Source organism: Magallana gigas, chromosome 9, assembly GCF_963853765.1.
Source record: "Magallana gigas chromosome 9, xbMagGiga1.1, whole genome shotgun sequence".
Taxonomy (NCBI): domain Eukaryota; kingdom Metazoa; phylum Mollusca; class Bivalvia; order Ostreida; family Ostreidae; genus Magallana; species Magallana gigas.
In genome coordinates this window covers 30,372,276-30,387,625 of record NC_088861.1, presented here as the reverse complement: position 1 = coordinate 30,387,625, position 15,350 = coordinate 30,372,276, and the positions used below count along the sequence as shown (strand labels likewise).

The 15,350-nt window shown below is 32.7% G+C and overlaps 1 protein-coding gene across 27 annotated transcripts in view; it reads left to right on the top strand.

Annotated features, from left to right (window-relative positions):
* The window catches only part of LOC105343324 (uncharacterized), an 80,485-nt gene that overhangs the window by 53,359 nt on the left and 11,776 nt on the right, over positions 1-15,350 (top strand). For 17 of the 27 annotated variants that reach the window (XM_066071341.1, XM_066071333.1, XM_066071335.1 and 14 more), the window contains 17 exons: positions 18-35; positions 905-949; positions 2,807-2,944; positions 3,059-3,139; positions 3,476-3,708; positions 5,146-5,193; positions 7,015-7,041; positions 8,807-8,997; positions 9,253-9,381; positions 9,837-9,945; positions 10,253-10,438; positions 10,775-10,930; positions 11,205-11,414; positions 11,641-11,786; positions 12,073-12,258; positions 13,312-13,426; positions 13,676-14,094. In XM_066071341.1, the coding sequence (XP_065927413.1) occupies positions 18-35; positions 905-949; positions 2,807-2,944; positions 3,059-3,139; positions 3,476-3,708; positions 5,146-5,193; positions 7,015-7,041; positions 8,807-8,997; positions 9,253-9,381; positions 9,837-9,945; positions 10,253-10,438; positions 10,775-10,930; positions 11,205-11,414; positions 11,641-11,786; positions 12,073-12,258; positions 13,312-13,426; positions 13,676-14,094 (2,437 nt within the window). Of the gene's footprint in view, positions 1-17; positions 36-904; positions 950-2,806; positions 2,945-3,058; positions 3,140-3,475; positions 3,709-4,144; positions 4,175-5,145; positions 5,194-7,014; positions 7,042-8,806; positions 8,998-9,252; positions 9,382-9,836; positions 9,946-10,252; positions 10,439-10,774; positions 10,931-11,204; positions 11,415-11,640; positions 11,787-12,072; positions 12,259-13,311; positions 13,427-13,675; positions 14,095-15,350 lie in introns of all 27 variants that reach the window. The other 10 variants (XM_066071350.1, XM_066071355.1, XM_066071330.1 and 7 more) reach the window with 9 other exon arrangements.

The window sequence follows — 15,350 nt, the reverse complement described above, 5'->3', positions numbered from 1 at the left end:
TTTTTGTGTTAATTTAGAAAACCAGATTGGATACGGTATGAAAAAGATTGAGTTAAGGATATATAAACTTTTCACTCTCTGTATAGCTTTGTATCTACACCCATTTTGCTATGGTTCATCTCTATCAAGTTCTAGACAGGGAAGATTTTTTTTTTTACAATACATATATTTTTCACACCCTCACAAGTTTATTTATCTACAGTACTATTTTGTCAGCACCCCAAAAATGTGATTTTATTGTCCATGAACACATTAGTAGCATATCATATTATCATCACGCTAGAATATTTATAAATATTAAGGCAAATGTTTCAATGTTTTGATTTTTAGCTTGCTAGATTTTACAAACTTTAAGAAACGAGCAGAATTTGTGTTTTTCATTTTAATTTAAGTTGTAATTGAAAATTTAATAAATATGAATTTTCCTAATTATCAGTATAGTTATCAAATAATTATGATAACAGAATTTGTCCAGTCATGCAGATACTAGCAAATCATAGATTTAAATAATTAATTGCAAAATAATGATTTTAGGGGAGAAAATATTAGTTACTAAAGGCTGTATGAATATTTGTTCTATAATTCATTAATATATAGATGCCACTTAATGGAACTCAAATTAATCCAGGTTTGAATAAAATAGGTGAATTTTAATATACCAAACAAAATTTAAGGAGACACTCAGTACATTGTTTTGAAAAAAAAAGAACTTAAAAAAAGGATTGGAATGAATACTGAAATTTATTGAATAAATTTATAAAACATACTTGAAATATGCACATTATATCCTTGGTTTCTGGTTGAATTTTTAATTTCAATTTTTTGAACTGAACTTTTTTGAACTGTCACTTGGTATTGGTTGACATGTGTGCTGGGGGTCAAACAGTTCTTACTTTCTCCGCAGACCGAAAGAAATCGGCTCGTAGTTCTGCAGGAACCGCCCCGCAAGGTATTATGGGTAATCGCTAGCTGAGATTGACGTAGAGAACTATTTATACCTTTGTGTTTTTGTTATTACTTGTGATTTGACGTTCTATTGAGCTATTTAATTTTGTTGACTATGTTGATTAATGAATACATTATGTTGAGCTATTTTAAAAAATACATATAATACATGTATGCTATAACTATATACATGTACCTGATAATATGTGTGTATCATTATATTGTTTGTCAAAATTTATTTATATATTATTTCAAGTTAAATTATATGAATTATTAAATGTCGTTTTAGATTATGGGGCTTAACTTCTCTCAACTTGTATTTATATAAAACATATTTGATGTGACTATACAATAACATGAAAGAATTTTGAATCTAGAAAAGATTTTTTTTTAATAAAGTGTAGAAAACCATAGTTGAGAAATGTTAAACTTTCAATATAATCGTAATTGTTATACAAGTTTTGAATCATAGAAAAGATTAAAAAAAAAAATATATTTTTTTAAAATAAAGTGTAGAAAACCATGCATGGTTGAGAAATGTTAAACTTTCAATATAATTGTAATTATGATACAAGTTTTGAATCATAGAAAAGATATTTTAAAGGGTTTTAGAAAAACAATAGTTGAGAGATATATGTTAAACTTTAAATATAATCATAGTTATTTTATGAATTAAATGACAATTATTTAAAAGTTCTTGAATGCAAGTAAATGCTCCAATTCAGCACCAACAACTTCATTGTTGCACGGATTTTCTGTGATCTCTATCTTTAGCAACAAAATGTTTGTTTAGATGCACCCTCTTGTTCATTTTCTCCATTGATGATATCAAAACCATCAAAACTTTGTGGAATATATAGTTTCCAGTGGGTCTGAAATTAGGATACCAGTAGATAGAATCTGTATTCAAGTGAAAATGTTGGTAGATTATTGAAATAGCTGATAGTTGTAAAAGATATTTTCCCAATCCCCGTTTTAAAAACAAATAACTAAAGCTAACTAAAATGCATGAAGGATGGAAGAAACGTTCTTGAAAATGTCAGTCTGAAACCAAGTTTTAGTCAATTTTGCATATATATGCTTACTGACCTTGGGTAAACTCTTTAAAATTTTCTTGTTTTTATGAATATTCATTAATCTCAATTCACCAATGAGAATGCGAAACTTTAGTATTTAAAGTTAAGAAAACATGCCATAATTGTTGATAGATACATGAGGAAGCATTATTTATCAGGATGGTTGAGATTTCCTTCATAAAACTGTGAAGAAACCAATAGGAATGGAGCATGAATTATTCATGAGAACGAGAAAAATTCAATGAGTCTGCCTGGTGATCAGTAAGCATATGTGAGGCTGACTGGGGTTTTTAGACAATATGTAAATGTAGGAGTGTGACTCTACACATAAAGTACTAATGTGTTAGTCCTAGGACTCTACTGGTGACAAGATTTTGGGAATGATGAGTAGTTGATTTTGCTGGTGACTGGCAAACTGATAATTATACTGTGTGCACCATTAGTTTATCTGGGTAACTGGTATACTGTGTGCAGTGATACATGTATTATACATATTTATATATCCACATGCCAAACCATTGATTGTTAGTGTATACATATGCATATACATGTACTGGTAAAATACAGCAATTTTGTTGTACAATATTATAAAATATTGATTATGACAATCAATGCATTTCACTTTATTTAATATCATGAATTATGGCCTATATACATACATATAAGGTGACAATAAAAAAATACACCCAGAAATAACATTCTCTCAGCAAGCATTGAGTCACCTGGATTCATCTTCTGATTTTCATAGTTTTCAAAAAAAAAAAATTTGATTTAAATTCTTCCAGGTAAAAAAGATGGTAGTGACAAGTTCGATCGCGCCCAATGGAAAGCCATGCAGCAGACCATGAGTGACACGCCCAAATTTGTTGACATGTTGCACAATGTATCATGGGAAGATGGCCTATCAGATGATGTTCTAAGGGGTAATTAAATCTTACAAATGAAAATTCACAAAAGTTTGAATTTCCAAAAGGTTTTTAAAGCAAATTACAAAACATTTAATAGGATAATTTATGTTTAAATATTTTTTTATTTAGCTGTCGAGAGCTATCTGGCTGTCTCTAGGGAAGGTCAACTTGGGGTCACAGGGGAAGGAACTCTGTTGGACCATGCTCAGGGTAAGTAGATTAATTTGTTGCAGTATAAGATGCATAAAAGTGTTAAAAAAGAACACAATCGTCATGAACATCCATTAGACAGTTCTTTTTAATTATGAGCTTTAAAGCCTTGTTGATTATCAGTTGTTCAAATTCAATTACGGAATAATTTTCATCGAGTTGTAAGAAATAATTGCATGAAAAGGAATTTCATTTTAATTTCAAAAGTTTAATAAAAACGATCATCAACCGTAATGTAATTAAAGGATTGATCTCAAGCTTATCATGGTTTGATTGGTCCTGATTTTATTATTTGAAAACTGGCTTAATTCTCTCTCATTTTTTCTCTTCCATTAGAAACAACATTTGCTGCCAAGAAGCGGACCCCCTCTCCGGATGGCACTAAGGGTATCACCATTGCGAGCGCCAAGTACAGCAGCGAGGACTGCGCCACCCTCGTACAGTATACCATTGCCATTGTGGAGTACACCCGCCTCTGTGGACCATTGAAGGGGTCCCTCGAAAAACTGCACGAACTGGAGCGGGAGATCGAAGAAAACGAGCGCTTGCAGAAAGAAAGTCAAGAAGAGGTAGGGCTTAATTTGGCTATTAGTCTGGTAGAATATTCAATTCACAGTCATCAGTACATGTTTTGAAATATTTATGTTTATGCACCTTCTTTTTGGAATGTCAACATTATATTAAGGAGGCAACATTTTAGGATGAAATTATTTATGAGAATATTGCTGTGAAATGAAAAAATTAAATTCTTTATCTCAATTTTTACCTGAAAATTATTTAAAAATCATAAACACTTTTCGAAAAAATGATGTATATATAGTCAGGTAGCCTAAGGGCAATTTACATTGTTTACTCCATCTTTTATTTAGTCAAATGAAGGATTAAACAAAATCAAAACCTTATAATTTCAGAATTATCAAAATTTTCATATATAATTATTATAACAACAAATGATACAATTAATAGCAAATTTGATTAATTTGATATTTGGTAAATGTTGCATAGAGAGCATCCCCTTTCCCACGCAGAAAAAGGGTAATAGAAATTTTGCGTTAACTTTGACCAGAATTTGGCTGTTTGGGTTTTAGTTTCTTTGATTTTGAATTCATAATTCTATTAATGAAATTTTCATATAAGAAAAATCAGTAATCAAGGTGAAGGGGTTAAACTAGCTGCAATAATGTTTACTCTCAAAAAAAAAAAAAGAAAATCGGGATAGGGCTACATTATTGCAGCTAGGGTTTAACATCCACTTAACAAATTAAATCAGTATTAATATTTGTACCTAATATGTATACCATTTAAAACATTGATACGTGCTCAAAACACATACATCTTTCATGTGAGTTTCCAAACGAACTAGAAAGACTCTTAAACTTGATATGTGAATAGGAAAATAATTTGATTAAATTACTCATAGATTGATAAGATGGCTTGGAAAATCTTAGAACTTCATGGAATTTAAGCGAGAAATTTTCAAATGTTCAAAATTTCTTCTTCAAGTTATTTTCATTGATTATATAAATCCCTTAAAATATCAAAATAACCAGAAGAAAAATATGACCATGATAAAGATGCAGTTAGAATAATGAAATTTAGTAATAGTTGAAACCCTTTGCTTTTTGATTCTTTTAGATTTTATAGTTGATTGTTGACTTCATCAATTATATCCTACCCAATGAAACCCTACATATTGAATCACTTTCATTAAAAAAAAAACATCAATTAGGTCTTTTTAATATATTCAACAATCAATTTTCAATCCAATATTAAGTTCAATCAAAAATAAGGATTAAAGATTGTATTATTATGTATTTACACTAAAATCACAACACAGGTGATGGTATGATATTGTCATATACCCCGTAGTAATAATCACATTTCACACTTTATAATATAATAATACATTATTTACCCACTTGGTGATAAAAAAAAAGAAGGGTATATGCCTAATCAACCAGAACTAATACTGACCTGTGTACTCTGTAATTTTTCCTGTGTAACAGCGACTTCGGAGGTCAAAATTGACACCGTCACCTAAACCACAGTCAAAGGTTTGTGGGCATGTTCACCTGCTAATACGAAACTAAACCTGTTGTAGCTTTGTTGTAACCTTTGACCTTTATAAATGTCACTAAGTAAGCAATGCTGGTTTTATTTTATTTTCTTAGATATAAGTAAAATGAAAGGTTTTTTTTTTTTTTATTTCTTGTGTTTTCTTGTAGGTACATCACATTTTAATTCACAATTCTGTTAAAAAAAATTATGTTTTCTCTTCATTATTTTGAAATCTTTAATTGCTTGATTTTTCCCAATTCCGTAAATTCTGTCTGCAAATTTGTTACTCTGTTTGATTGCTAAATGAGTTGAACCACCAAATTTTGTGAAAGATTTCTTGTACATGTAGTATGTGTTCAGATAAAATACTTACAATGTCAAGGTCATATAATTAAAGGTAAAATATATGTCATTGCAAATTTATACCAGGAATAAACATATAAAATATTTAGTAGCTCAGGAAAATTGTTTTGAGTCATCTGACTTAGAAATGAAGACTTCCTTATCAAATAAGATATAGGTCAAGGTTATTGGTTAAATGCAGGTTAAGTCTCTCTTTTTAATGTAATAAATTCAGATAGAAAATTTTCTATATATGAGTAAAACTAATTAAATCCATGGTCAATATTTCCATTTATCCTTGAGGAGGTCATTAAAAATCACATGATTTAGGGTAATATGACCTTGACTTCAAACTGTAAATCAGGTCACACTTTCAAGAAATCAATATCAGTGGTTGACAATTATGAAACCTAAGTTATGTAAGATTTATTTTTGCAAATTGGTTCATCTCAAATTTTTTTAAAAACCTTTATTTCCTCTCTGCTTTATATTTTTCAACTTTGAAATTTGACTTTGATTTGACTTCTAAAAAAATTTCTGCGGACCTCTCAACTCAACCACAAACACATCTGTCTGCTTTTGAATCTAGAATTTAGATGTGATGTGATTATTTTCATTTTTTTCCAAAAATTAAACAAAAAAATGGATATTTAAATTTATTTAAGAAAAGTGTTAAAGTACAATTAAAATTTTGCATTGTTAGTAATTGAAACTTCTTGAGTGTTAGCTAACTTAGGTACTGTACAATGTATGTAGAGATTTGACTGTTTGTTTCTATTATTCGTAAATATTGATTGAGGACTGGTGCATCTTGCACTAAAATTAGTTCAGTTATAGACTAATGTGTGTTTAGTACATCACTACATGTGAAATTGTTCTTGTTGTGTAAATTAAGTGTCATCGTTGATAATTGTTTGAGACATTTTATAGGAGATAGTCAAAAAAATCAATTTTTTAGTTTGTGTGAATGTTTCATTTTGTTCCATGTGCTTTCCTTTGATTTTCGTTGATCAACTAACAAAAATCCTTGAAACAGGTTTCAAATAGCCAAAAAAAAAAAAAAAAATAGCAAATCAATATAATGATTTTTGCTTAGATTTTTCTTCCATTGTTTAGACAGTTACATAGAGTTAAATTATTAGGCCACTTACCTTATTGTGGTGTACATAAGGTTCTGTAATTGTCTGTAGAATTAAAGGTAAATAAGTGTTGATAGTTATTAGATATAATCATATAAATTAGACGTATATTTGTTAACTGGTAATATACTCAGCTTTATACTACATCATCTACAGAAATTATTGATATTGAGATAATATAATTACAAGGTTCGCATTAAAATTGAGATATTTAATTATCGTAGTAAAATTGTAAATAATGACAAAATGAATGTAAATTATTTGTTTATTTTCATTCATTGCAATTTTTGTTTTAAATTTTAATTCTAATTAAAACTTTGTTGCTTGATTTATAAGCCTGCTGCAGTTGAAATACAGGTCAGCGTAAGTGTCAGTACGCATGCACTGAAACAGTCTGGTCCAAATTAGTTTGATTTGGTGGTCATAGAATTTAGATGCATAACAATTTTACTGTAGAATTATAAACTGCACTATCGATCATCAACTCATCATTGGGACCAATATGGTCTGTCTGAACAGTGTTCCTTTAATAAAACATGGTGTGCATGCAGTAAAAATTCCTTCGAAGAGAGTGTTTGGGATTAATTCTGATACTTAAAATCCCCTCTTCCAACTTTAGAAATTAGACTTATTCTGAACTTAAGTCTTGAATCAGATATAACAAAGTTGTCTTCATTAGTAGAGTAGATGTATTAGTAAAACTGTTTGCATGAAACTAAAAGAGGCTTAGCTATGTTGAACAGCCTGCTGGAATCGGAATCATGTTACCCATTGCATGACACCTTAACATGTAGTGATATATGTTTTGCTGAATGCAAAAAGCTACATGTTAAATTGGGGTTTTCTGCATTGATTAAGTTGTGAAATTAGTGTTCAGAATTCTTACTTAAAAGAGGATTGTGCAGTAGTTGCAGAAATTTTAAAATGTCAGAGTACAGTTTACAAATGAACTGAGATTGGTCTTTTCTCAAATTAGCACAAAGCACTTACATGTGTAGATGTCCCCATGATTGATATGATAGAAAAAAGATTAACTCTATTTAATGAGAAATTAGATTGCATAACTAATAAAAGTTTGAAAATCTCCTTTTACTGGTAGATGAAATATTAGCAACTCCAACCTCTATTTCTCTGCTGTCTTTTAGAGTCTAGAAATGAAGCGTCTATATATATGGTATTGCATGAATGTATATACAGTGGGTCCTCAGATATCCGGACGCCAGATAACAGGACGCTTCAGTTTACGGACGATTATATTTAAGAACAGATTTTTTATACGTTATTTTGTCTCATTTATCCGGAATTCCGCGTTCCGGATCCGGACGGTCTGTTTTTACCACAAAACACTGATTTACTACTAATCTTGCTTCATTTAACCGGACGGTAAAATTTGATGATACCCTACTTAGTACAAAAGATTACCCCTGTCAATGAAGTTTCACACCTTTTTTACGTGCTAGACCCCCATGAGTAGCTTGTATAAACACACTGACTTCCCAAATCACTTTCAAAAATTGAAAAATTGCGAACAACAGTGTATCACACACATATCACACTTGGACACAAAGAATTTAGCTAGATTCGGTTATCATTATTGTCCGGTTAATATTTAATGACAAAATAATAAAATAAAAATATTCATATCAACAGACAACTCTAGCATGTGTTGCTATATGGTATGAAAGGCAAAAAAACTAGTATCAACACTGGGAGCCATTGTATACAAATACAGTAACATTCACGATAACAATAGACACATTTAAGATATCCGGACGCTTCATCTATCCGGACGATTGGACTTGGGAACGAAAGCGTCTGAATAACTGAGGCTCCACTGTACCAGTGTTACAATATTAGTGTAAAACTTTTTAAGAAGTAGACTATGTATGTGAAAGATGTATTTATATCTCTTCAATAAAAGCATCTAAATATGACAAAATAACAGTTACTGACAAAACAGATGACGGAGAACATTTTTTGTCGAAGTCATTTCATGAAAAGTTGCTCATTTTATATTTTGTTCATTTTCACTTTATGAACGTGGTGTGGATCAAAAATGTAATTAAAACATTTTTAATTACAATTTTTTTTATTCCATGCTTGACCTACTTCACTGACCTACTTTTAGGTGAGGGAGGAGCGTTCCCCCACCCCCGAGCCAGAGCCTGACTATGTAGAGTCAGACCTGCCCGGTCTACAGGACACTGTGAACAGCCTCCAGAAACAGTTCGACCAATCGGTGGTGGAGAAACACTCCCTGGAGATGGAGCTACAGTCAATGAACGAACGACTCAAAGCCGCCACAGAAATGGTTGACAGGTAACCATTTTTAAGATCTATGTCGATATTAAAAGATAAACAGAATTTTTTTTTTCTATGAAAATAGGAATAGACTGAAAGCTGTTAATTCATCTTGAAAATCACTTCAAATTTTTCTAAAACTTTGATAATGGGGATTTGTATTGTAATCAATTTAACAAAAATTTGAATGGATGGTAGTAAATGTGATGTAATATATTTTACACTGTTTTAATAATTTGTTCATTTCTGAGAGAGCTTTTTTCTTTTTTCCAGTCTAAAGCCACAGGAGGCGTCATGGAGGAAGCATGTGAAGGAGAATGACTGTAACGAGATGTTGGTGGCCAACTGTGTGACCGCCTCAGCCTTCCTGGCGTACTGCGGACCCGCCAGTATCGACGTCAGGTACGCTACATACTGTAGATTCCTAATTATAAGCGAGGAATTAATATCCACGTTAAATCGCAATAAATACATCTTGCGGATTTTATTTATTTTTTGGACACATATCAACTAAACAGAACTATGATAAAAAAAAAACTTGGCGTTCACAGTTTTATATTCTCGTGATTTGATGCAAAACTGTTGAATCGCGGAATTAAATACTCGCATAAAATAAGGAATTTTTCGTACTTTTCTTGTTTTAAATGCCTCCTCAATTTATTTCTAACTTTAATGCTCCTTACTAAAGAGCCTATCTGAAATTTTAATGAATTTGAGAAAAAAATTATCAAATAATGACATTTTCAGAAAAGTCATACAGCAGGTAAAATTTAATTCTTTTTAAATGTCTGCTGCAACCACTGAAATTTTGAAAATTGTCAACGCTAGAAATCATGCTAAATTTATACATTTAACAGGAAGAGAATGGGCGAGTTCTTCATGCAGGTGTGTGAGTTCCATGGCCTGCCCATGCCCAGGAACAAACTGTTCAGGAACATGGAGCTGATCACCTTTCTGTACAAACCTGTAAGTTATCGTAGCAACTGGCAATTTTTTTTTAAAAATTGGATTTTTCGACTAGTTGTGTAATTTAACTATAAGTCCTTGTCTCTGTCTTTATCTGCTTCTCTCTCTCTCTCTCTCTCTCTCTCTCTCTCTCTCTCTCTCTCTCTCTCTCTCTCTCTCTCTCTCTCTCTCTTTTCCAAAAGCATATGGGCAATGGGTGCTAAATCAATATTTTACAATCAACCTTTCATTTAATTCTTGTAGATTTTTTTTTTAATCCTTGTTTAAATTTATGAATGGACTTTAATTAACACCAAATCTTTGACAGATGGATGTGATCCGAATGGAGACGATGCATCTATCCATCACTAAGCTGATGCTGGAGAACGCCTGCTTCCTGATGCAGCGGGACAGCATGGTGGCTTGGCCCCTCATCTGTGACCCCACCAGTCGCGTGCTGGACTGGCTCCGGAACTTCTACGGAAACACCGGACTTGTGGAGGTCAAGTACTCTGTAAGTACACAAGGGGATCTAGATTCAGAAAAGTTACCATAAACTGAATTCACTGTAAGACATTAAGTGTAGCAAGTTATAAAGGTTTGTACCGCTAAGTATGAAAAGTGATCAGTGTTTCCCTGGCAAAAAGGGAAGAATTTATTGGGTTGCCTATATTTCTCGTACTCAAAATGCTTTATTAATTAGTAAGTCAAAATATTTCTTAAAAGTTTAGATTCATGATCTTTAACTCTTAAGACCTACATGTAACATATAAGAGCATTGTGCTTGTACATGTAGTAGATTCCATCTCAGTTTGAGGGGTCATTATCTGTTGTTACTCTGTGTTTTTAGGAGATTCGGTCTCAGTTTGAGAACTGTCTAGCGGAGGGCTGCCCCCTACTGGTGACCGACTGCGACACCAAACAGCTGGCCAAGGACAAGCGGTTCCGTGATGCCATTCAGAGCTGTAAACAGTTCATCAACGGCAAACTCAAGTTCAAGATCACTGTAAGTCGATCAGACAAGTATTATATTCACAACATGGGAAATCTGCTCATCCATGTTAAACTATAAAATGCGTTTTGATTATTTTTGTTTTTTTTGGTGTTATCCTTATCTAACATGAACAAATCCTACCTCTTAGTCAAAGTTTTTAATTTAAAAAAAATAATGGATTCTGGAAAAAAAAAACAATTTTAGAAAAAAATATGGAGTAATTTTTGGCCAAAGTAGAATAATAACGAGAATGATTGAATTTTATCCATTATTTATTCTGTTTTAGGTGGAAGATCATGAAGTGGAGTGTGATCCACGTTTCCGCCTGTTCCTGCACACCACGGTGGAGCCACACATTGTACCACGACATCTCGCGGCGTACACCTCCGTCATCTACTTCCAGCGCTCCCGTGCAGACATCGAGGAAACTCTGCTGGACAGATTCATCTTCCAGGAAAAATCCAAACTGGAGGAAGAAAGGGTGTCCTTGCTCCAGGTAAACTGGATGGGATTTCGTTAAAAAAAAAGAACTGGAGGGAAAATCTATTTGGAAAATCATTTGTTTATTAGATTTAGAAACTTTTAAAACTTTTAAGAAGTAACTTACTAGATTTATACTGTAGAGACAGGGAGGGAGAAAGAAATATCCTTTGAAATTTTATGGTTGTGATTGAAATGATTTTTAAAGTGAAATTCATATATTCCATTTGTTTATTTTACAGGAGAGGAAAGAGAACTTGGAGCTGATGGAGAAACTAGAGAAGTCCATGTTGGAGAGTCTGTCCAGTGACATCCGACTGATGAACGAACTCCCCGCCACCAAAAAACTGGCCGAGCTCAAAAAACAGTACGACGAAACACTGGATAGGTAAAACAGAGCTTATCTTCTCAAAAATGTGTATGAAAAGTAAAACTTCAAAATAAATGAAAACAATTCTTTGATTGGAGAAGAAAATAAAATCATAATTTCACGATGAATTTTCTACTTCAAAATTAAATTGTATATTTGTTTCATACAATATTGATTAAAATTCAAGAAATTTTGTCTTTGTAAGGATGTTTGTGTTAATTTCTTTGAGACTGCTTCTATTGAAATATCAGTCAGAAGGGTTTTTAAAAGGCAAATTCATCAAGGAGAATTTAACATTTTTCAGCCAAGAGCGAGTCGAGTCTAACGAGGCCACAAACACCAGGAACCGAGAGTTGTCGCGCGAGTTTGCACGGAGGGGAGCAGTGTGCTTCCATGTGATGCAGTACTTACGCGAGGTGAACCCTCTATACCAGGTCTCCTACCATCAGTTCCAGCAGCTCTACGACTCCGCCATTGCCCACTCTGAGAGGTAGGTCAATCTGCTGAGTGTGAATTAATTAAATAATTAAATTTTTCTATGTTTGAAAATTGACCACCAGTGATTTGAGTTAATAGCTACAGAAATTAAAATATTTAATTTTACAGAATGTTACAGATTCTGAAAACTTTTAATTTCATTTAAGGTTCATTGATTTTGTTTGGGGTTTAATTTTTGGAAATCTAGTCCACAGTAATAATAATCAATTAAGATTTTCAAAAAACTTTGAAAAATTGATTTTCCCCTTCTTAAAAACCAAATTAATCTTTAAAATATATTTCTGGGTGAATGATTCTGTTTATTCCTTGTCACATATGTGCATGCCAATAGTTCCCTATTCATATCATAGTCAACCCCTCCATCCATTATCCAACACTAGGTGGCTGGTTCTGGGCTTTGAGTGAGTGCTACTCATTGTTAATTATCAAGATGTGTATTCATTGTTTATAATAACAATGCATGCAATTTGGCATGTTCAAAATAACACGTGCAATTTCTTTCTGCCAAAAATTTATGTTTACATGTAATCTGAAAAAGTTACATGTACCGTAGATTTGAAAAAAAAAATGATGTACAAATCAACTCTTAGACTTAGATTTTAAACAAAAGTATACTGAACTTATAACATTAATTAAGATCCCTAATAAGATCCCCCATTGAGAAGCTATTTGCATGTACATTTTGACTGCACGAGGATTAGTTGATCTGTACATAAATATTAAGAACATTTTGATATTTTAATGTTCATTGTTGTGAATTATACTTATCACACAATATGTTAGAATATACCCCTTAGTGATATTGTTGACATTTGTAATGGTTTATCTTTCATTGATTTTATGGCCATGCATCACCAATAACTACCATATTCAACAGATTATGATTCTTTATTCGTTACATTCATGTAATATTTAGAATGAAATAATCGACGTACCTATGGACATCGAAAAAATTATAAGCAATGATTTTTGCGGGTTCCAAAGATTGGTAAATCATATTGAAGCACACATTTTACGATTTTATAATAATTATTTTCATTTTCAGAGCTCAGAGAGCAGAGGAAACTCTGGAGAAGATCACACACATGGCGTACACTACGTTTGCCCGGAGCCTGTTGGAGAGAGACAGATTTATATTCACCCTGCTGTTGGCTATTGAGGTAACCAGCTGTAATAAGCATTTCTATTTAAATATATATAAGAAATAGCAAATAAAAGATATAATTCTGGAGGATGGTTGGATATTTACAATTCCCATTGAAAAAGGTTTGGGAAAGGATTCCATCCAAACTTTTATTTTTTCAAAATTTGAGTGTAATGTTTGATGTAAGGAAAAAAGATTATCTGATTTTTCATCATTAATCATCCATTTTTTTTTTTTTGGATAATGTTGATTTTTACAATCTAAGGTTGAGGATTCCCTGGGTAACATAGGACCGGGAGAGAGAGAATTCCTTGTCTCCCCGAACTACAGCGCGGTCGTCATGACAAAGCTAGGCTTCACCCAACCACCGGACAGCAAGATTGTCCAGATGAAGAAGCCGTTCGACTGGATGCACGACGACCAGTTCCACAACCTCCAGGTTCTCGCCACGCACTTCGAGTGGTTCCAGGAGAAATTCGAACGCATGCCTAAAGATGGCCGCGAGATGGAGTGGAGGATGCTGTGTGATAACGTAGAGAAGGAGCCGGAGAACATGCCCCTCCCCGACAAGATGGACAGCAAGGACTTCGCCCCCATGAAGCGGCTGCTGGTGGTGCGCGCGGTCAGGAGCGACCGTCTAATGCAGGCCTCCACCGTATTAATACACAGGGTGCTCGGCAAGAAGTAAGTTGCCGCCACATTGGGCATGATCGAATCCTCATTAATTTCTCTGATATGTTTCACAGTTATTTTATTTTTTTCGTTGGTTTTTTTTTTCACTTTTAATTCACATATATATGAATGCATTTTTTATATTGCTTTACAATATATAGTCAAGTAACCACACCATATAAACTTGTATATAAATTTATATGCTTTTAAAATTTTCACCCCCCTATTTGAGCCCCACCCCTCCTTCCCCATTAACCTCTTAACTAAAAGAAAATTCAACGAACAGTAAAAAAAATTTTCCCTTCAAAATGCTTGTAAAATAAATTTCAACATTTTACTAGACTTTGACCCGTGCGTGCACGGGTTGACATTGCATATCGGACACTTACGAATAGGTCCATCGACACAGTTTATTATTGAAATTTGCATAACAAAGCTATAATCCTACAATAATGGTATTAATTTCACTACACTTTCCTTAGTTTGGTAAATCTAACTGTGTCTCGGGAAAGGCACTCCCCACAGTTAGAATGCATCCGTTATACCCGTAATGTAGCAGAAAATTGCAGAATCGCTCCGGAACGATTATGGAGAAAGTTAATGAAGTTGCCTTGAAAATAACAGTCAAATTCATCACAACAAACCTTTTTCAGACTGCAAATACCTTTTATCTAAAAATTTTAATCCACAGAATGGAAGAATTCAACACCTTTTCACCAACGTACACGTATTCTCTTTGTAAAACTGGGTCCGTAGGACATTATTCATTTTTACGATAAAACATATTCTATCTTCACTCTAACAAATATAATGTAACGTTTTCGCATGTAATCAAATATTTTTTGTCATCACGAAGACAAAAGTAATTAAGTAGATACATGTACTTGAAATGTATATTTGTTATTTTATACTTTCTCTCATAAGAAATCATTAATATATATGAACAGAATATATAGCAAAAGTCCAATGAAAATTTACCCGTATATGTATTATCATTTCTGAGTTTATTCATGCAGATGTGATATTGTGGAAACGTAAACTAAAGATCCCGTTAGCGTGAATGTATTGCGCAAGCGCAAGATTGTAAAATCCGAAAAATCCAAGTGATTTCCGGGAATTTTTGAGGAATTTTCGTTGATTATTAATTAGCGAAGTTTAACTGAGAAAAAATAAAAACAAATTGGTAATCTGCAGGTACCAATTATGTTTAAAATATATAAAACAAAAGACAGTATTCTTCCGATTTCTCGGTATTAAAGACAAAAAAT